The sequence below is a fragment of the Centrocercus urophasianus genome, unplaced genomic scaffold (assembly GCF_019232065.1).
Source record: "Centrocercus urophasianus isolate 14NV4802_14NV808 unplaced genomic scaffold, USGS_Curo_1.0 seq_11, whole genome shotgun sequence".
Classification (NCBI taxonomy): Eukaryota; Metazoa; Chordata; class Aves; order Galliformes; family Phasianidae; genus Centrocercus; species Centrocercus urophasianus.
The window spans coordinates 16,488,504-16,509,575 of NW_024884253.1; the positions used below are offsets into that span (position 1 = coordinate 16,488,504).

The window sequence follows — 21,072 nt, forward strand, 5'->3', positions numbered from 1 at the left end:
GGCGTTCGCCCCGCCTCTTTCTTTCCCGCACCAAGATGGCGGAGTACGACCTGACCACGAAGATCGCGCACTTCTTGGACCGACACCTGGTCTTCCCGCTGCTGGAGTTCCTCTCTGTCAAGGAGGTACGCGCGTGCTCTAAGTGCGAGGGAGCTGGCTCCGGAGCGGACGAGCGGCGAGGAATGGTGTATCGGTGCCGGGTGCCGCCGGTGCCTCTGCCTCGCCGGGGCCCTGTGGGCGCGGCCCGCTCCTGCGCCGGCTCGGGGAGTGCGCTGCGTGGGGAGGAAGCGGGAGGGCGGGAGCTGTGCCTCGCGTGGCCGCTCGCTCTCCGTCGCTCTGTGAGGGTGCGGGTCGCTCCCCAGGTACGGCTGTCAGCGGCGCTGGGCCGTGGGGCCCTCGGTGCGGGCGGCGTTACTTACCGGCCTCTGCGATAAAACGTTGCCGCTCTGGTTTTATTTCTGCGCTCAGACCAAGTGCGGGACCCGTCGTGTCCCATCCCTCGTTGTTTTTGTGGGTGTGAAGCTGAATCCCCGTGTGAAACCTGGTTGTGCCAGAGGTGCTTCACGCTGGACTTGTGTCAATCAAAATTACTGAAAGTACTTAGTTCCAATGTCTTAAAAAGGAGACAAAACGTGCAAGGCTGCCCAAGTTTGGATTTTGAAGTGCGTACTATTTTAGGTGCCATAAAAATAAGCTAGCCCAACATACATGCACGGGACAACCTGACCTGTCAAGTTCTTCTGTCTGGGGTGTGGGTTTGGGTTGGTAACAGTCATCTCCGGGGTGTTTTTTGTGTTTTGGCATTTGTGAACCACTACAGGTTAAGCAGAGATATTATTGCAGTATGTTATCTTGACTACTCTTCAGTTCAAAGCTGAACTTAACCTCTCAAGTTTTGTGTCTGAGAGATCATGATGCAGTGAAGTGTAACACAGCCTTCATACATGTGCATGTTTGAGTTGTTTGGTAGTTCACATCCTCACCTGAATCTTAAAGACCTAACATTTGTAATGCATAGCTCAGTTATTACCAAGACCTTTAAGAAGTAGTTAAACAAACTTAAAGAAAATGACCCAACTACAGAAGCTCAATGCAGCTTGCCTGAGGTGTAGACATATTTTAGATTAAGCTGTGCTACAACTCAAGTTTCATCTTGAGCATCTTTTGAGATTAAACTTGAGTAACTTGAGTCTACATTAGTCAGAATGCACTGTGCAAAGCATTCACTGAACTTTCCCTCAGAGCTGTGCTTCCTTAAGTTCTGGGGCCAGAACAGGTGTGTCTTTTATTTGTTGGTTGGTTTGTTTTAAGTCTTGGTCAGATTTTTCACGTTGGATTCTCTCCCCGTTCTCCATGGAGAATTCATAATTTGCTTTGGCCCACAAAGTAACTCATTTACTTTCATTAGGAATGATCATCTAAAAAGATGACTTGTCTCCTAACTATTCTTTTGAAGTTTCTGCTATTCATAAATAGCAGGAAATTAGCATTGTCTTACTGGTACTAGAAAAACAGAGGCACTTTATGGTAACCCTGCCACTCAACAGAGGTATCAGACTTTGAAAAGTTGAGAGGTTGATGTTTAAAATAATTTCATTGGACAAAATTCGTAAATTGAACGGTAACAATAAAGGTAATTAGATAATTTGAATTGGTAAATGTTTAGCAGTATTCAAAGAAATCTGTTGATGAATTTTGTTTCAGATATATAATGAAAAAGAACTACTTCAAGGAAAACTGGATCTCCTTAGTGATACCAACATGGTGGATTTTGCTATGGATGTGTACAAAAATCTTTATTCTGATGAAATTCCACATGGTAAGTTGCTCAGTTGATAAAGAAATATTTTTATATTTATTTAGCTTGTAAATTAATAGCTGGTAGCACTTTTAATGTGGCACTCAAACTTCAATACTGTTTTCCTTTGATGTTTAGGAAAGGATGCATAATACTGGAACATTGCGTACTCCTGGTCTTAATCACTTGTATCTACAGATAAATGCTGCTTCTCTAGAAGGAGAAAGTCCAAATTAAATCATTACAGACATACGAAAACTAATGCTTAATGTTCTATCATTAGGAAAAATATCTCCTGCATGATTTTTAAAAATTTAAGAAGAAAATATCAGTCTTCCCACATGGCACCTTAGGGGGGAGAAAAATAAGATAACTAACTTTTAGCTTACATTATTTGTTTGTTTTTCCTTTATTTCTTTTCTTTCATTGTATCTTTATTGTGAGCTTTCTTATTCCTGATGCTGTTCTCTGAATAGGCACTTCACCCTGTTTACACACTTTTAGTTCATCTTATGGAGTTGTTCAATTTTTTCTAAACTGCAGTGGGTTTACAGCTCGCCTAGTCTGCAGCTTAGGAGGAAGAAATTCAGGTGTTTTTGCTTATCTGGGTACAGGTTCCAGCTGTTTTGCCTGAGTCTTGCTCATTCCAGGTTCTTTAAACTAAAGACTCACAGCCCCTTTTGAAATATGTAGAACTGTTAAGACTTACAGATGTTGGATTGAACGTTTTGATCAAATATGTCATATGTTAGCATTGTCTGTTCTTTATAGGTGTATATGCAGTGCTCCATTGGGCTGATAATGCCAGTTATGAGAAGGTTATGAGAGGTTTTCACTTTTGTCATTCAAGGAACAGTTACAATGATAGCTTCACCTTTCATTTCCCTCAGGTGATCTCAGGGCTGTTAAATTCTCAAAGCTGCAAAGTTTATTTTTCTTCTCTTGCTCCAGACTTTCTAAACTACTAGAGAAGAATGTTACAGTATCAGTAGCACACCTTCAAAAGTAATTAGTCTCATATTTTTCATCTGATTACAGTGAAGTATTTAAGCAGGTTGTTAAGCTCTTTAGGTTTGAAAGCTCATAGCTGCACCTGAGTTCGATGAACTTAGCCATTGGGAAAACTGCCTTCATAGTGGCCAACAACTTTAATCTTGCTAATGATGTTTGGCTCTGCATGCATTTTGGAAGTATAGGACTTATCTTAGTATGATGACTTATTTGATATTGGCCTTTTTTTCTAAGAACAGGAAGTAGCAGAGCTAATGCTTTCACAAGCAATCTGAACAAATGACTTTTAGGTGGAACTTCCTATGCAAAGATAGCTTACCTTTAACAGAATGTATGTATGTGCCATTTCTTTTTACTTGCAGGCTTACTGACTTCGTTCAATTTTGCAGTAACTTTTTGCTAAGACCTTACTGTAGCAGAAGTTTTCTAAAGTTAGTGTGCTTAGATGTCTTGCCTTCCATAATCACCTTATGATTATGCAGCCAGTCACAGGGAAAGGGAAAAACGTTTGTTAGTAAGTTAACTGAATGTTTCTGTTTTTCATCTGTTTCCCTTTTTAAAATCTCAAGATTCTTCTGAAGCTGGAGATAATTTCTCCTTACTGGAATACTTCCTGTCAGGCAAGTCACTTCTGGATTTAGGTTGGGTCACTATAGTGGTGTTATCCACTTTGGATATCCTCTACAAAAGAAATCATGAAAGAAAAGTCTGATAGACTCACTGTAATGCTCTGTGCCCTGGTGTGTGACCCTCTCCAGTGGCTTCTGGGTTCTATTATCTCCTAAGATTTGGTCTTGGTTTGTCTTTCTTGGATCCCATATGTTTCTTGGCATGTATTTCCAGTCCCTTTTTTTTTTTTTTTTTTTTTTTTTTTTTTTTAAAGCACGTGGGCTGAACTTTTAAGTATTTGTTTTATTGCACATGGAAGTCTTGGATGGCCACTTTTTCTTACTAATTTCTCATAAAGAGTTCTCAGTTAGCATGTGTAATGTTGTTAAATAGTTTAAAAGTGTACTTTTAGAACCTGGTTGGTTAGAGGAAAATCTAATTAGTATCATAGCTTAGGTTTTTTACTTTTTTTTTTCCCCAGGTTTATTTGGAATGAGCAAAGTTACTTAAAAAGGTGCTTCTCCTTTAGTGGAAGCCTGAATGTACCTTAGCTTGAGCCAAGGCTATTTTAGGTATCTGCTCTTGGGTGGTTTGATTAGAACTGTGCACACTATGAGAAACCATATGGTGGAGACTACTTGTTAAGCCAACAAGTTCATAGGTATCTCTGGTTTTGTGACTTCCTTGGAAGATCAAGCTAGGTAGCAATTGGAAGAAAACCTATTTAAATGTGATTACACGTTAGTTTCTGCAAAGACTCAATCTGTATGTGGAATTTTTTTTTTTTTTTTTATTTTTTTTTTAAGCTTTGCGTGAGAAGAGAACAACTGTTGTTGCACAGCTGAAACAGCTTCAAGCTGAAACTGAGCCTATTGTCAAGATGTTTGAGGATCCAGAGACAACAAGGCAAATGCAGTCTACTAGGTAACTTTTAATATATTTTCCTCATGAGGGCTTGTTGGTATCTTCTTAGGTGTTGATGGTAGGGGTGCTGTCTGTATACCAACTGCAAGGAAAGGTGTTTTTACTTCAACCATTGCAAGCAGTGTTTGTGATGAGGTGATTGAATTTGCCTTAAGCAGCTTCTTGTTGCTTTTACCTGTTGTACAAAAATCTCCTCAACTAATGTTCAGCTGAATCAAGTGTGGACAAGTGCCAGGTATTATTCAGTACAGCCTAGATTTTTTGGAGTTGAAATAAGGTTTGAAAAAAATGAAATTACTTTTTCATAACAGATCATTTATCTTCTTTCCTTTATCTGCCTTCCACAGGAGGCTGTAGAATGCTGTCTTTCCGTTTTGAGAGGCTTTGTAGATGAACATCCTTCTGGTGTTGTAGCATATGTTTCTTTCAGGCGTGTCCTCTTACTCTCTCCATTCCCTGCCTTGGACAGGTCAACTGAATGTGAGGTTGTGCTAGGAATTGTGGTTTTTTTTTTTTTTTTTTTTTAAAGATGTGTCCAATTTCTTAATTGATTTGGAGAATAATTAAAGTAGGACGAGAGTCTACATAATGCCTGTAAGGACTGTGAGTTTTATGGTTGAAGTTTAATTAATCCCTGTGAGAAAGGATTCAGCTATCATAGTTAAGAAAGTAACCGCATGACTTTAACAGAAAGGTGGGTGGTATTTACTCAGTGGAAGTTGCTGCTGGTTGTCTTTATGTTAGAGCCATTGTTATTATGTTGTGTGTCTAACCCTTGTATGGAAAGCTCATCAGATCCTTTGTTCAGCTTTCCTACTCTAAGATTCGAGTAGCCTGCCACATTAGATGGACCATCTAAGGCTCAACTTCAATTTGTAGGTGAAGCCAGTGCTTAGATCTGTTGTCAGTGAGCTCTATGCATCTCCTGGCATGGAGGATTGTATTAATTCTGGAATTTTCTTAGATGAACGTGAGATGCACAACCTGAAATCCTTCTGAGAAGTCTTCCCAAAGGGAACAGTTACCTGAAATAACTGAGGGAAGAACTTAACTAAGTGCAGATTACCATCCTTTTTCTCCTATTCCCATCCTCACCCAACTTGCTGAGAAGCTTAGTCACCCCTTTTGGCCCATGCAGATGAACAATGTGCATTTTCTCTACTCAGCGTGTTGTTTCCAGGATTTTTAATCTGATGTAGTCTTTATCAGTGCAGAAATGGTGAGATGCAATGCATTGGGTCTCAGTGCACACTTGAAACAGGATTTCATTAGAGATTGGTTAGTTTTCCAGCACTTCAGGGAGAAGCTTTATTTTCTCTTTTGATAGTCAGAAAGTACTTAAGCTTTTGCTGGCAAAGCATGTCAGGGGGTAAGGAAACCCTCGCTGATTTCTGTGAATATGCATGTCAGTATGGTTTCTGCTACTCAGAAATACTATTTTTTTGCTGAAGGTTCTGGTCCCCATCATTGGACATCATTGGTTGAAATGGGTTTGATTGGACTGAAAAGAAGTATCTGTCTAAAGGACACTATTAAATTCTGTAAAGATCAATAAGAGACAACTTTGGATTCCTTGATGTATAATCAATGAATATTAAGATGTTTCTAGAGAAATAGTCAACATCCCTTATCCTTGCAGAATCTTCCACTGGAAGAAACTGATGATGCTCTTCCAAATCTTCTGCAAGTCATACTGAGAACTGCAATTCTTAGCTTATAAAAAAAGGACTTAGTTTTATAAAGCAAGATATGATTTAACTGTGTTCATCAAATGCCAGTGAAGAGGCTGTTCAGAACTAGGCTTGAGTCCTTGTGTCTGTCCCACCCCATTGAAACGTGAGTTCTCAGAAGAAATGAAGTAGAGGGTACCTGCAGGTATGGGAGAACTAGAAGAGAGAAAATGCAACATTCTTACAGTACTTTGATAATATGAACCACCTTGTTGCAATACAGAGGATAGTTGAATACATTTCCAAATAGAAACTATGTGTATGGATTCAGTGTTGGTGCTTGTTGCCAGATAATTGCAGTACATCACCAGATGAAAAACTGGCGTGCTAAAATTTTGTTCTAAGAGCTGATCAGGAACCTTTGCAAATACTAGACAAAAAAAAGCTATTAATGAAATGAAATGCTCAATAATATCACATGTCTAAAATCCAGGGGTCATTAATGGAAGACTGGCTGTAGATAAACCTGTTTTTGTATAGAGGACACTTGAATTTCTCTACTGTCATAATAAGAGTAGTTGTTTTTATTATGCATGCTAAATAAAAAGAAATTCAGAAATATGGTTGTATGTAAACGTTTAGAACTTAACAAATGCACTGGTATGAACAATTGTGTCCTGCAGATGCCTCTGTCTGTGGTAGAGGTTTGCTCACTTATTTCCAAGTGTTGACACTGGGTGGAGAATTCCTTTCTAGCTGTTTGACTTGCTTTTTTCCCTCTTGTCTCTTATTAAACTCCCGACTGCTTGGGTAGAGTAATTGCTATGGAATTAGAACAGGACTGAGGAGAGCTCTAAATCAGGTTTAAATTTTCATACTGAAAACTGAGAATGCTGTCAAGTTGAAAACTTACTTTTTCTTGATGGTAGTTTTTGCTGGTAGCACTCATTTTAAACTGTGTTAATTTTACCACATAAAACTTTCGTAATGCTAGGAACGGTTGCTTCACTACTACTGCAGTTACTTTTGTACAGTCTCTGGAGAAGTATTCTGAATTAACATTAGGTGATTCTAATGGTTGAAGGCTGGTGTGCAGGGTGTTGCGCGGTGACAATCAGTTTGTTTTGTGAAAACATCAGTTTTTATCTTTTTGTTTTAGGGATGGTCGTATGCTGTTTGACTACTTAGCTGAGAAGCATGGTGTAAGTGTTCTATTGCTGTATCTTTTGGAATTCAGTTCTAAACATCTCCACTCTATTTCCCCCACAGCCAACAACTGAACAGCAAAGTACTGCTGATTTGGCTTGTCTCACTTGATTGTAGCTAGTAGAATACTTCAGTAATAGAAATTCTGCCTATTTGAATGTCTTTGAGTGCATACATTTTATACAAACAAAATGCATCCTTGTAACTAGCGTGTGTCTTACTTTGTAAAGCAGAACTTCAACTGTTTTTCCCCCAGCATGATCACTAATTCAGTGATGTGGATTAAAGTACTTTTGCATAGTACTCACTGTTCACAATAACTTTCAAAGATAGTAATGGTTGCTATTAAAGGTTTTCCAAAGCTTCTATTAAAAGGGGTGTGTAAAAACATTTTTTTCTTCCTAGTGAGGAAAACACTTTGTTTCTTTTCAGTTTAGACAGGAGTACCTAGATACACTCTACAGGTATGCAAAATTCCAGTATGAATGTGGCAATTACTCTGGAGCTGCAGAATACCTGTACTTCTTCAGGGTTCTGGTAAGTTCTGAATTGTTTACTCTAAGAGCAGTGAGGTACTGGAACTGTTTGCCCTGAGGATGCTCCATCCTTGGAGGCATTAAAGGCCAGTTTGGATTTGGCCCTGGGCAGCCTGGTCTGGTGGGTGGTAACCTTGCCTATGGCAGCAGAGATGGAACTGGATGGGCTTTAAGGTTGCTTTGAACCCATGTTGTTCTCATTTTGAACCCATGTGATTCCATGGAACTTATCCTAAGCTTTGTGAAATGTTGCTAGAGTAAATAGCAATAATTTTTTAAATTGATTGTAAACCATAAAGTAACTTTGAGATTAGATCTTAATGAAAATGGAGTTGAGAGTGACAGTGAATTGAATTATCCATCTAAATGTTGATAATAAGGCTGAACTTCTCTGTATGATTTTGTGCTGTGTGTGTGATTCATGGGCTGAGGGAGGAAGTAAGTTAGTTAATAACAATTTGTGGGCAGATGTCCTTAATTCTCAGTGCTTTATTTCTAGGTTTAGCGTTATTCTCTTATGTCAAATAATTTCAAAACAAGTACTGTTTTTGTGCTGGTAATAGTTTTAATGTATATATTTTTTACTAAGTCTGAAAAGCTTTTCTAAATTCTGTGTGATGACAATCTATGGAGAAGCTATTGTAACTGATCTGTGAATAGAATTGGACACAATGACCTAGCAAAACCCAGTCCTGTATAAATCTAACACAGATTAGTCTAACACAGGACTAGCACCTCAGAACTACCCTTCTAGGACACAGGCTTGTTACTGCAAAGCTAGAGTTGGTCTGGGCATTTCTATAAGTATGCTTTTGTTGCAGCATTAGCAGAAAGAACTTTAGAGTAGTCACATCATAAGAATTAATACCTGCTATCACAAGTTCTTTGGGAACCTGCTTTCTAAGAGGCTTGTGCTAATGGTCTGGAAACATTTTTGCATAGTATGAAAAACCTGGAACTAGTGGCTGAGCATTAGATGACATTTAATTATTATTTCTTAAGTTGAACTGCAGCAGCAGGGAGTCTTTCAGGATTTTCTAGTTTCTACTTCAGAAGTTTTAGTGCTGTCTTTATGTATGTAAATTGCTTTATGAAATATATCTAAAGAGAGAATCGTGCATGTTTGACATTCTTTAAGTTAAAAATATTGCCAGAAAATATTTTTCTTTTTTTCAGAAGTTAATAATTTAAAAAAATGAATATAACTCTGCTGTTGTTAAAATAGGTTCCAGCAACAGACAGAAATGCTCTGAGTTCACTGTGGGGGAAACTGGCATCTGAAATTCTCATGCAGAATTGGGATGCAGCCATGGAAGACCTCACAAGATTGAAGGAGACGATAGATAACAATGTAAGTACGATCTTGGTCATGTTAGTGAGGTGAGAGGTTAGAGTTGATTAGTTCTCAAATTTTGATATGAATTGCTTGAAATCTCATTAAGAGCCGTTTGCTGTGCTTCATTAGAGACAGTTGTGCATTCCTCCAGTGGTAGTGAGAAAGCAAAAGGATGCTGGAAAAGAAAAGGGGAAGGAATATGGAAGCTTTCTTTTTAAATGACCTTTTCTTTTATTGCTTTGGCAAAAAAAAAAAAAAAAGCGAGAGCTTTTAAGGTGTTTCCAGGAAACCAAACCTGCTTCAAGGATGTATGTGAGAGCATTTGAGAGCATGGTTTCATTATGAGAAGCTGCTACTTAAATTTCAGGGAGTTATACTGTTCCTTTAATATAAGGAAGTAGATGTATGCATCTAAACTATACTCTGTCCTAAGGAAAACAATATTGTTAAAAAATGCAAGAAAGTTTTTTTTATCAGAAACAGATTTCGGTCATTTAGCTTCCTTACCATGTGATAGTGAGAGTTCAGGTGGGCACCAGGAACATGAATTGGAAGAATTGGACTGCAGTACTAAATCAAAGCAGCTGACATGATTAAGAACTTCCTGTCTGCTTGTTGGGCTTCAATGGCCGTATATGAAATAACTTGATGTTCTCCTATTCTAAACCAGAATCTTAATAGGAGCTTTGATATTTTTCTTCTCCTCCCAGAATTGTTCTTTATTTTGTGTGGCAGATAAGTAATGTTAATGAGTTTTTTGAAATTTTCTAATTTTTATGAACCTGTATGGCTGTAATAAACTCCAAAATTTGATTTAGTTGTTGAACTCCCATGGCTTTTTGGGTAGAATCGTAGTAGTTAGCTGTCATGATCCCATGAGTGATTATTACTTGTTATATCCATTCATTCACAACGTATTGCTTTCCAGCCCTTTGAATTGCTGTTAACTTTGGAGCAAATCCAGCAATGTATAGACTTGAATTCTTATTTGTGCCATATCAGTTGGTTTAAATGAAGGTTATGTTCCTATTCTGTGGTGCTTCATCACTGGAAAAAGTCTATGGCAAACGTTGTGATGCTTTGGAAAAGAGGATAAGCTAAAAAGGTAGAGAAGCCAAGCAGTGTTCCTTCTTCAGCTGTGGCCTGAAGAACTAGAAACAACTCAGGATCAAAAAGGGATGTAGTAACTTCAGATTAACATGGTGATCTTTTAAGAATTGAAGTCTTAGTACCTTTGTTTAAATCATTGCTGTATTTTTTTCTTTCAGTCAGTCAGCTCTCCACTGCAGTCTCTTCAGCAAAGAACATGGCTCATCCATTGGTCTTTATTTGTGTTTTTTAATCATCCTAAAGGGAGAGACAATATCATTGACCTCTTTCTCTATCAACCACAGTAAGTTGTGTTGTGCTGTATTGCTGGGGTTTTTGAATCACTAAAGAAAGATGTTTTATGCAGTCTTGTCCAACACCTTGAGTCCACACCCTGAAGCTGTCTCAGAAGTTGTAATTAGGCTTGTTTTTTATTTTCCAAGCATGTTTTGGGAGGGGGAGGGGGAGAGGGGGAAAGGGAAGGGTTGTATAACCTGTCCTTTTTCAGGGAGGGAGGTAGTAGAACAGTAAGATCTGGCACTATTTTTTTTTCATTTTTTTTTTTTTCCTGGTGTTCTGGGGAATTGAATATTTGTTATATACCAAACTCCTACTGCGTGTTTTAGAGTGGTAGGGGAAGATGATGCCCTTTAGACTTACCTAATTGGATTTGTTAAGATGTATTTGAAAAGGGTTTTTGAGGAAAATCTGAGAAGAATAAAAATGCAAACTGAAACACTACTGTTGTTTGTGAGAACGAAATTGTTGTGCCTGTATGATACCTACAACAGATTAATGCTGAGAAGTTATCAGCAGTATATGGACTGTTCTTCTGCAGTGCTAACTGCCCTTTCTTTACTACCTGGTGCACTGCTGTCTCTTCTCTCCCGTCCCCTGTCCCTAGCTAGAGATCATCAGAGTGTTAACAAATACAAATCATCCTTCTTTATTTGATTAAATGCACACTGCTGGCATATAGTATGAAAGATTTATGAGCTGTCTATCGTAAGTGATGTTTTGATGGAGAACTGTTATCTGAACTTTGTGATTTTTTTTTTTTTTTTTTTCTTCTTTAGGTATCTCAATGCAATTCAGACAATGTGCCCTCATATCCTCCGATATCTCACTACTGCAGTCATAACAAATAAGGATGTTCGAAAGCGTAGACAAGTGCTGAAGGACCTCGTCAAGGTGATTCAGCAGGTAAGAACTGAAATCTCTAGTAGTTTCTGTTCCTTTTCACTGAAATCATGTAACTTGCTTCTAATGTGCTTGTTCTGGGACTGCTTACACATTCAGTGCTGTTTTTTTCTCTTATTGAAGTAATTCCTTAAGGAGTAAAATGTGCTTATCAAGTTTTACTTTCCCTCTCCCTTGTAAGTGCAGAGCATTCAGCAAGACGCTTGAAATGGTTTTGAATCGTAGTCTATTTTTTTCAGCCATCACTGCAAGGAGTTTTTTTTTTTTAATACAAAAGATACATTTCAAAAGTGGTCTTTGTATGCTGATTTACATTCAGATTTGCATGCCCTTCTTAAATGCTTCTGTTCTCACAGTTGTGAGTAGTCTTAGGATCTTACTGGAGTAACAAAAGGAACAAGATGCTTGGTAGAGATCGAGGGGTTTATTGCAAAGGCTTTTGTCTGAAATCAGCATGCAGTTTGTATACAAGCAGTTAACCTTTAAACACTAATTATACCATACTAGTTCATGTGTTTAATAAAGTGATATTGCATAATATGAACCATACAGAGTAGATGAATAATATCAAATTCTGTAATGTTAAATTTTATGGATCTGAAAGTTGTTCACGCAGGATGACTTGTAACTTGTTGGGAGGGGGGGAATGAAGCATTGAATAAAGTGGTTTGTCCGGTGTTAATGGCAGGCTGGTACTAAGAGGCATGTCTGTCCATTCTCTAAACACTAAGACATGAAGGTTCTGCAAGTATTAAACTGATAGTAGGCAGTTACATGTTCATCTTCATTAAACTGAAATTATTATCCAAGCTCTTTCACATAATGAGCAGTAATTACTTAAAGTACAGTGGTGTGTAAAAACTAAATGTTGAACCTAATAATGAGGTTTATAAATACAGTTCTGGTAAGGGAAAATATTTCATCTACTACTGAAAGAACCTTTTTGGTAACTTACTGAATTGCTGGTGGTCTTATAAGTACTAAAGCTGGTAGTAACAGATTGAATTTAGCTGTCATAAAGTGTTTGTTAGAGATATGCCGGAAGGTGTTGTATTTGCATCTTAATTTACACTCACAGATGTGTGTATAATGTTGTTTCTGCCTTGTGACTGAGTAACTTATGTAATATCATTGTGATTGAGTAACTTATGTAATATCAAAATGGAGTACTTTGTATAGAAGTAGCATTATATGTGTAAGCCTTATCTTGTTGTGTATATCAAGTGATGCAGGTATTTGGACTTGAAATTGAAATTTAGGAAGAATATCTGTTCTTACCATATGTTAATAAACTGAAGTGCTTGATAGAAGATGAGTAAAAGTCATGGATGCTTTCTTAACCTGAAGGTTGCAGTCCTAAATGCTAGGACTGAAATGGCACTTGTGGTTATTTAATGAGACTATTAAAAACATTTATGTGGCTCTTATAAGAGATGTTTTTCCAGTATCTAATTGTTTGAGTAACGTACATAATATTCAAGTGAACTTGTTGCAGTGATTCCTAATAGAGTTGTGTTTTTTATTTTGGCAGGAGTCCTACACATACAGGGACCCCATCACAGAATTTGTGGAATGCCTGTATGTTAACTTTGATTTTGATGGTGCACAGAAGAAGTTGAGGGAGTGTGAAACAGTAAGCTCTATAATTCTATTTTTTTCTTTGACTACAGGTCTGTATGAAATTCTCAAAAGTCAGCTAACTTACTTGAAATTTGAACTGAAATTCCATTGCCAGTGTTTTTTTGCTAGCTTTAAGATTATATTTAGTCAGCTCCTAGAACAAAAAGTAAGTGATTGTGCTTCTGGCTGAGCTTCAGCTGCTCAGTTAGTGTTAGTTTGAAGAAATGGGTGGCTTTACTTTCTGTTCCAAGGAGTGTTGTGCTCTGGGATGGTGACATTGAAAAACACTGTAAAATCAGGATAGGTAAGTGTGTATTCATGTAAAATGAGTGTAGTTAAAGATAAGCAGTGCTTGGGTTGACTAGTGTAAAAGTTAATGCTTCTCACAGCTGAAAACCGTTGTCAGATCTTAATTTTTTTTTGACTCTTTTGACTGATATTGGTTACCTTAGTAGATAAGAAGGTTAGTAACTCTATTCACTGCTAAGGGCTGGTGATCCTTTTATCTGAACTTAACATGCACAGTTGTACTGCTAATGAACCTGGCTTGTGTGATAAGACAGAATGAGAAGAATCTCTTGAAGTAAGAGGAGAGTAGTTAAGTTTTGTGTGTTACTGCAGGGGTCTTCAGGTTTTGGTAACCTCAGTTATCAGATTAGTGTGTAATGTTAATTTAGCAATCTGCAGATTCATGGGAAGTCATTTTAAATGCAGACGTTTTTTGTCCATCATGGATTATGCTGAGAACAGTTTCTAATACATTGTTCCATCAATAAATAAGATGAGTGACAAAAAAAAATTTACTCTTTCCATGTTTCCATGTTTGTTTTTAGTGTTCCTCTTCTCCTTACGCTTGCAGGTGCTTGTGAATGATTTCTTCCTAGTTGCCTGCCTTGAGGACTTCATTGAGAATGCCCGTCTCTTTATATTTGAGACTTTCTGTCGCATCCATCAGTGTATCAGCATTGGGTAAGAGAACTCTTTTTATACAGCCATACAGATAAATCAGTTGCAAGTGAGATTGACAAACAGCATAAACTTTTGTACTAAAGATGTTCAGTCATCAAATGTAATGATTTTTTCATTAACTAAAACCTAATTAGGTAGTTGTCTTTCTAGATGCATAGCTCTAAAGGGATTTGTTTTAATTATAGCAGTCATATTTTAAAGCTACATGATTTTAAATGTCTTTTCTCCTCCCTTCTCCACCCAGGCAAGCATTCATTTCTGCACACATTGATAAAGAATGATAGTATTAAGTAAATAATAGCAAATACAATAATTGTTTACCTAACCATAGGTGTGTCAATCAATTATGTCTTAACTGCACGTCCCTTGAAAATGATTGGAGTTCTACTGCTTTTTTCAATTATCTTCATTCCTGTGCATTACTGGAATGATCCAGCTATAAGGCAGTGATATTCCTATAGGCAAAAATGTGTGCTACTTCCTCAAACTAATATTCTAAAAGCAGACTTTTCCAATACCTCTGTTGTAAAAACTAAGCAAAAAAATGGTGTTATGCATGTTTGAGATCTTGCTGCAGTTGGTGCATGCCTCCATTCTCTGTATGTCCATGTTACTTTAAAATTTTCCTGGAGAATATTGGAGAGATCCCCCAAACAGCAGAAATCAGAGCTGGTAAATCAATCAAATTCAGTGGAGTCTTGTTTTGGAGACCTACTAGCAACAAGTGGTGTTTGTCTGGCCCTCTGAGGAAGCTGTTTAATGCTTCTTGATTTTAAAAAATAGAAGAATTTGACTGAAAATTCTTCCAGAACCTTGTAAGCTTATTAAAAGGATGACTTTTTATTAACTTTTCTAGTAGGATAAGCCCCAAAAATTACTTTAATAATGTATCGGGAAAATGATTGTATTTTGTTAGGTGCTTAAAGTAATTAAGTTCAATGCAAAGGTTGGTAGAAGGTGATTGGTTTTTTTGTTTTTTTTTTTTTTTTTGAGAACTTAACTCTGCTGCAGTGTTTTAAGCATACTTAAAAGGTAGTAAACTGAACTAAACAACGTGAGCAGAGCTTTTTTGTACTTACATCCATGTTTGTAAGGAGACTAATACTTGAATCAAAGTATTACACAAAGGGACTTTGAAATAAGAATTTTGGAATAATGTCTTTGTAAACTAAGCTCTGTAAGGGTGGAGTTTCTGGAATACACGAAACTACATAGGGTCTTGCTATCTCCTGCAAATGATTTTTCTGTGAAGAAGATTCTTCCGTGAAGGCGCACGTTCTTAATGAAGTTAGATGGTTAGATAATTTTTCTTAAACTAAGCGCTAAATGTCATTCTTAGAAGTTCATTAGACCTCAGATCATAGAAGTGATAAGTAGAGAGCCTAGAAGATGCATTTTAATGCATTGCAGGTGTCTCTGCTGAAAGAAATGATTCATGATAGCAAAAATAGTGAGCTTTGTTTGATGTTTCAAAGTATGTGGCACATTATCCTCTATGGAGCATTTATTGCTTTATGGTTCATACAATTTTGTACCACACATGATAAAAATATTTTAGTTTGTTCTCATTGTGTGTTTTGGAAGAAGAGGTAGCAGTGTCTTTATTCCATAATTGCAATGATGTGTTCTGAGGAAAGTAATAAATTGAGTTAGGTGTGGATATTGCTGGCATAATATCATTTCTGGTGACTTCATGTGGAATCAGTCATCACTAAGGAGATAGTTTGCACTAGGTCATAGTGTTTCAAATGACGGACTCAAGCCTTAAACTTCTGCACAAGTTGTGACAAGCATTAGATTTGGGCTTCTGTGGGGTACATAAGTATTTCTTGGTGCATTGTAGGCTTCATTTGAAGGAACTGGCACATCAGAATGCTCTTATTGAAGTTTGGCTGAGCAGAGTTCTTGCATTTCTCTCTCCATAAGCAATTTCAACTGCTATTTCTGTATATTAATTACTTATATTAATGTCCTTATTAAATACTAAATAGGAGGCTTATTTGATTTCTCTAACTACATCTGTTAGGCAGCTGATACTTTTTTCCAAAGGACGTAGTTTCCTTATCAGTTGTAATTTTAAATTTATCAGTGCTAAATCATCCTGTAATTAGTTTACTGTTTAAATTAGATTAAGATTTAGATTAGATTATTAGAATTAAGATTAACTTATTTCAGAATGTGATTTGATTAGTTTTGATATGCCTGTATTTAATTGAAGAGCCCAGTATGCTTTATTTCTCTTCTGTATCTTATCTTTCAGTGCACAGAACACAACAGGTCTATTTATATATGAGGCTGTGTGGAAGTTCAGTAACTGTTCTGTTTATGCAGAGGAAAACTTTAAATAGCATTTCTTCCAGCATGATCCAGATAAGTGAGCGTCCTGTTAAGACAGAAGGGTGGAAATAATCTGGAGAGTTTTTTTTGAACAGCATGAAACATGATACAGTAGACAGGAGTACTGAATGCATGCATATTTAATAGTGCAGTAGAAGAATGGTGTTTGTAACATAGTTATAACTAGGATAAGTCTTTAGTGCATTCAGTTTGGAAGGATTGAAAATGCTTTCTGGCTGTGTTACTTTGCCAGAGGATTATCTCCTCACGCTGTGCATCCAGGCACTTTAAGGTGGTGTTGACTGCTTCAGTGTGGCCTGTGAGGGGACTCTGAGCTGGAGCCTAATTGTAGCAAATGCTGAAATTGGGTTGTTTTTTGCCTTAAAAATTTGATTGAAGTCTTAGTATTACTACCAGCATTAAAAAGCCCTTTGTTTTACTGAAAGGTGACTGTTCTGCGGCCTGTTATTTTATATTTAGAATCTTAAGTCAATTTGAATTTCAAAGTTAGAAGTTCAGGTAAGTTTCCTTATATCCTTCTCTGCCCTCTGTTACTTTCATTATGTAACTTTGAAGATTTTTAAGTGCATGTTGGAGGAAGAAAATACCTGTACAGAAGTTGTACAGAGGTGTGCTGTATGCTTGTCCATATAACTGTTTTAACATACGTGCTCAGCTTCTTCAGAGGTAGGCTTATTTTGTAAAATACAGACATGGATAAAGCAATTCATAGCTCTTATTTGTCCCTTCAAGACTAATAGTACATGAGTGTAGAGGATATATATTCCTTCTCATAAGACATCTTGAGGTTTGAAGAACTTCCTAGGGCTGTGCTTATGTTGGCAAATAGTGGGTGTAAGAGGATTGGATCTACAGAGAAAAATGTGTTGCTCAGGAATTTGCTGGCATCCGTACTCCATGTGTTCTGCTTAAAACAAGTTATAATTGGAGTAAACTAGGCTTAAACCCGTCATAGTAGTTAAAGTGTGCTTTATTCTCTGAGTGCATCTTAACTTTCTATCTAATTGGAAGAATCTAGTTTTCAGTCTGGTTTTGATCATAGTTGTCACTGCAGTCTCCCACAATAGGAAGTAGGAATGATTGGTCTAATTTCTTGTGTAAATATACATGCTAATGAAGACTACTCGGTTAACAAACCTTATCTTCAGTGGCTCTTGAGAAAGGTACAACTTATCTACTGGATGATGTGAAGCAATTAATTGTTTCTGCTCTGCAGTAGCTCTTCCCTACAAGCCTATGTCGCACCTACACCCACTGCAGTGCAGAGGGACTGTAAGTTAAGGAAAAAGTAAAATCTGGGTACTGTGGCTTAGAAGTGACCACTGGAAGTCACTTGATTCAAGTCTGTGCACCCAATTACAACTTGGTGCAGGAGCCACCTCACGTTATGCTACCCAAATCCTTGGCTACTTGATTCTTGATTGTGTTCATAGCCAAATCACAAAGGTAGGTAACTTAATCCATGAAGCTGTGGCAGTGGCCGCTTCGTGTGGTCATCTGGAAGAGTTATCAGTAGGATTCTAATAAAATATCTCAAACAGAGAAGTAGGAGAATTCCCCTAGCTTGCTCTCCCCTACTATTCTTTCAGTTTAGAGTTTCTTTGTTTAGTCGAGTACTTAATATCACAAATTCAAAGACTTGGGGGAAAAAAAATTGTAGTTTCTTCCTCCTGAGATTTCAGTACCCCTTGCTGCTTATATGCTGATAATTCCACAAAAATTTTACATCTGGGTCTTCTGTTCTTTTGCTTTGTCTGCCATAACTGTAATTTTGAAGTGCTCTACTGATTAAAAGTTCAGGTGAAACAGTAGCAACTATTTCTGGGTTTTACTTACCTTTTCTTTGTAAGATTCCAGGTACCTTGTTGTGTATTTGTTGTTATTTCACTGACTGAGGTCAGTATTAAAGTTACTTTGATTTTTCTCCTTGCTTCATTTCATATTCATCTGTGACAGAAATGAAATTGGAAGAAAGTTAAGAGATAAGAGTGTGTAAAAGGAGAGACCATATAAAGAATCAATAGGCAGTCTAGCTATGTGACTGGCTAATAATTGATAGAACAGTAATTAGTATAAAATAAAATTGCTTCTGGGTTCAGAAAAATGTTTTAGCGAGACCCTGTAAATTGGTGAGAAATTGACCTCTTGTGCAACTCCAGTGTAACCAGCTGGGTTTTGGTGATGTCTGCAGCCCTTACCTCATGTTTGTCAACGCAGTCTGGAAGCTGATGGAAGAATGAGTGTTACAAATAAACTCTGGGAGCCAAATGCCAGCAGGAAGCTGGAGGAGTTGGCTGCAAAGCCACAGGAAACACCATCAGAGGGAATTATTTCTGGATAAGAGTGCCTGTTTCATTAAGCATTTTCCTTTCTCTGTTCTCCTCCTCTGCTAATCACCCTTGAAATTGCAGAATACTGTAGTGTATCTACATTGAATGCATGATGAAGACTCAGCATATTGTGTACCAAGCTATGTACTCTTGTGGCCCTTGTTTCTGGAAGTTTAAAGTTCATTGGTAGTTGTGTGACAGTCAAACAGCTTTACTGGTCTAATTACTCTTAAAATGTGTCTGCTGTCTGGGTTTAAAGAAGAGTAAAAGGAATTCAGTTTTTTCCCTTGTAGTAACAGTTGCTGTTTTATGGAGTCTCACCACAACGTAATAAACAATTTTTCAAGGAATTCTTATGTAGGCAAGCTTTAATAGGAATATAAATAAATATATAAGTTAAAGATAAGATATGCAGTAAGCACGTACTTCAAGGAATGAATTCCTTATTCAGAATATTCCAAGCAGTTACAGGATTTTTCCTTTTTAAGGAGGTGAAAAAATACAAGGGGGAGGGAAACAAGGATTTTATGTTTTAAAGTTATTTCAATTGAAGGAAAGTAGGTTTCCCAATTATATAGAAACAGTGAAGAAAAGCCTTATGCTGTGCCATGTTTCGTGTATTGGTTTAATGCGTATTTCACAGGCTCTGAGTATATTTATCAACATGAGAGAGGCCATACTTGATCTTCTGATAAGCCTGTTATCTTCTAGTATGTTGGCAGATAAATTAAATATGACACCTGAGGAAGCAGAAAGATGGATCGTCAATCTAATTCGAAATGCACGATTAGATGCCAAACTGGATTCAAAGCTGGTAAGACTGCATGCATGGATCCAAGTGATTTCTTACCTAGAAGTAGTGTGTTCCACTTCATTTTTCTTTGCCCACAAACTATAGTAAGCTTCACTACTGTGTTTTGGCTCTGTGTGAGAGAGAACTTTTGTAGAAGCTCTGAAAGCAGAGCATTAAAATAAAGGCTTATGTACTACTGTTAAATTTCCTTATTTTTATTGCGTTTTAGGGCCATGTAGTTATGGGCAACAATGCAGTGTCACCTTATCAGCAAGTGATTGAGAAGACCAAAAGCCTGTCTTTTCGTAGCCAAATGTTGGCTATGAACATTGAGAAGAAATTGAATCAGAGTGGTAGATCAGAGGTCAGTATGAGTTGTATTTTTCAGAATCTGTTTGTTTGTTTGTTTTCCTTGAACGTGAATGATGTTAAAAGTGTAATTCTAGCCTGTTCCTTAGTTCCTCAGGCGTGCTCAATTCTAGTTTTGGTGCCAAAAGTGAACCAACTGACCAAATTGACAAATGTTTATTTTTTTTACAGCAGTTCTTGTTTTCTTCTCTTGTTTCCTCTCACTACAAAACAGAAAAAAAGAATGCCTAATTATTTGTTTCAATCGTTTGATTGTGCTTCCTTTAAATGGTCCCTTTCACCATCCAAAAACACCTTTTAAGGAGGTGACATGTATGAAAATAGCTAATATCTTTTCTGAGTGAATTATACTTGAATTACTCTGAATATTGAACACCGAGTTAAATCGCCCTCTCCATCACACATTGGTGCTCTTTGACAACACTGGGTTGTAAGTCAGTGTTCCTCAGTGTCATTTGTGATACAAGTATTTGTGGGTAAGTATTATTGGAAGAAAAATGAACAGCGTTGCAGACTCAGGAGTAGAAAATATGTTGGTCAGCCACCAGTGAAAAAGGGGAAGTTGGCAAGTTGATTCTGTTAGATGGAATTTGTATGAAACTTAATAGGAGAAGAAATGAGTATTGCATATTTTTGACTGATGCTTATTTTGTTTGTTTTTAGGCACCTAACTGGGCTACTCAAGACTCTGGATTCTATTGATACAGTTCTGTAGCGGGAAAATTATCAGTTTTCATTTGAATAAAAAGTGTATGATAAGTATGTCTAACTTGGAGAAGACAATTGTTTCATCTTAAAATCATTTGAATAAAATTGGCTACTTTTAACTACCTGTGTTATCTCCAATTTGTATAGATTAGTACTATAATTATATTGTACTGGGGCTTGTTAGTATAATGGTATTCTGGAACATTTTAGATCAGTTTGCAGGATTTTAAATGTCACTTCTATTTTTACTTGCCTCGTACCAAGGGATGTTATGGCTTTTAGAGCCATCTGAGTTTATAAGCAGGGAATTTTATATGCAGCTATTTTCTTCTGCAGAAGTTGCATTTCAAGAAAATGGAAAGCATACAGTATGAACAAATGCATCCCTAATAGCCAGATCAGAATCTTTTTTTCTGTACTTCTGCATTTGTCATAGAAGCTTGTCATTAGTAATGCATTTCTAACATAAATCTCTTGGAAAAACCTAGCATAGTCCATATGTAAGCAGTTTGGATGGGCATTGTGCTTCAGAATTATAGATTGTTC

General features: G+C 37.2%; 1 protein-coding gene across 1 annotated transcript; it reads left to right on the forward strand.

Moving 5' to 3' along the window:
* Window positions 1-10: 10 nt before the first annotated feature.
* EIF3E (eukaryotic translation initiation factor 3 subunit E) lies at window positions 11-20,645 on the forward strand. The gene is made up of 13 exons (XM_042808780.1): window positions 11-125; window positions 1,705-1,819; window positions 4,225-4,342; window positions 7,172-7,214; window positions 7,651-7,755; window positions 8,980-9,105; window positions 10,359-10,483; window positions 11,256-11,382; window positions 12,911-13,012; window positions 13,859-13,968; window positions 19,368-19,470; window positions 19,679-19,813; window positions 20,482-20,645. The coding sequence occupies exons 1-13, from the start codon at window positions 36-38 to the stop codon at window positions 20,518-20,520; spliced, it is 1,338 nt and encodes a 445-aa protein (XP_042664714.1). The 5' UTR covers window positions 11-35; the 3' UTR covers window positions 20,521-20,645.
* Window positions 20,646-21,072: the final 427 nt, after the last annotated feature.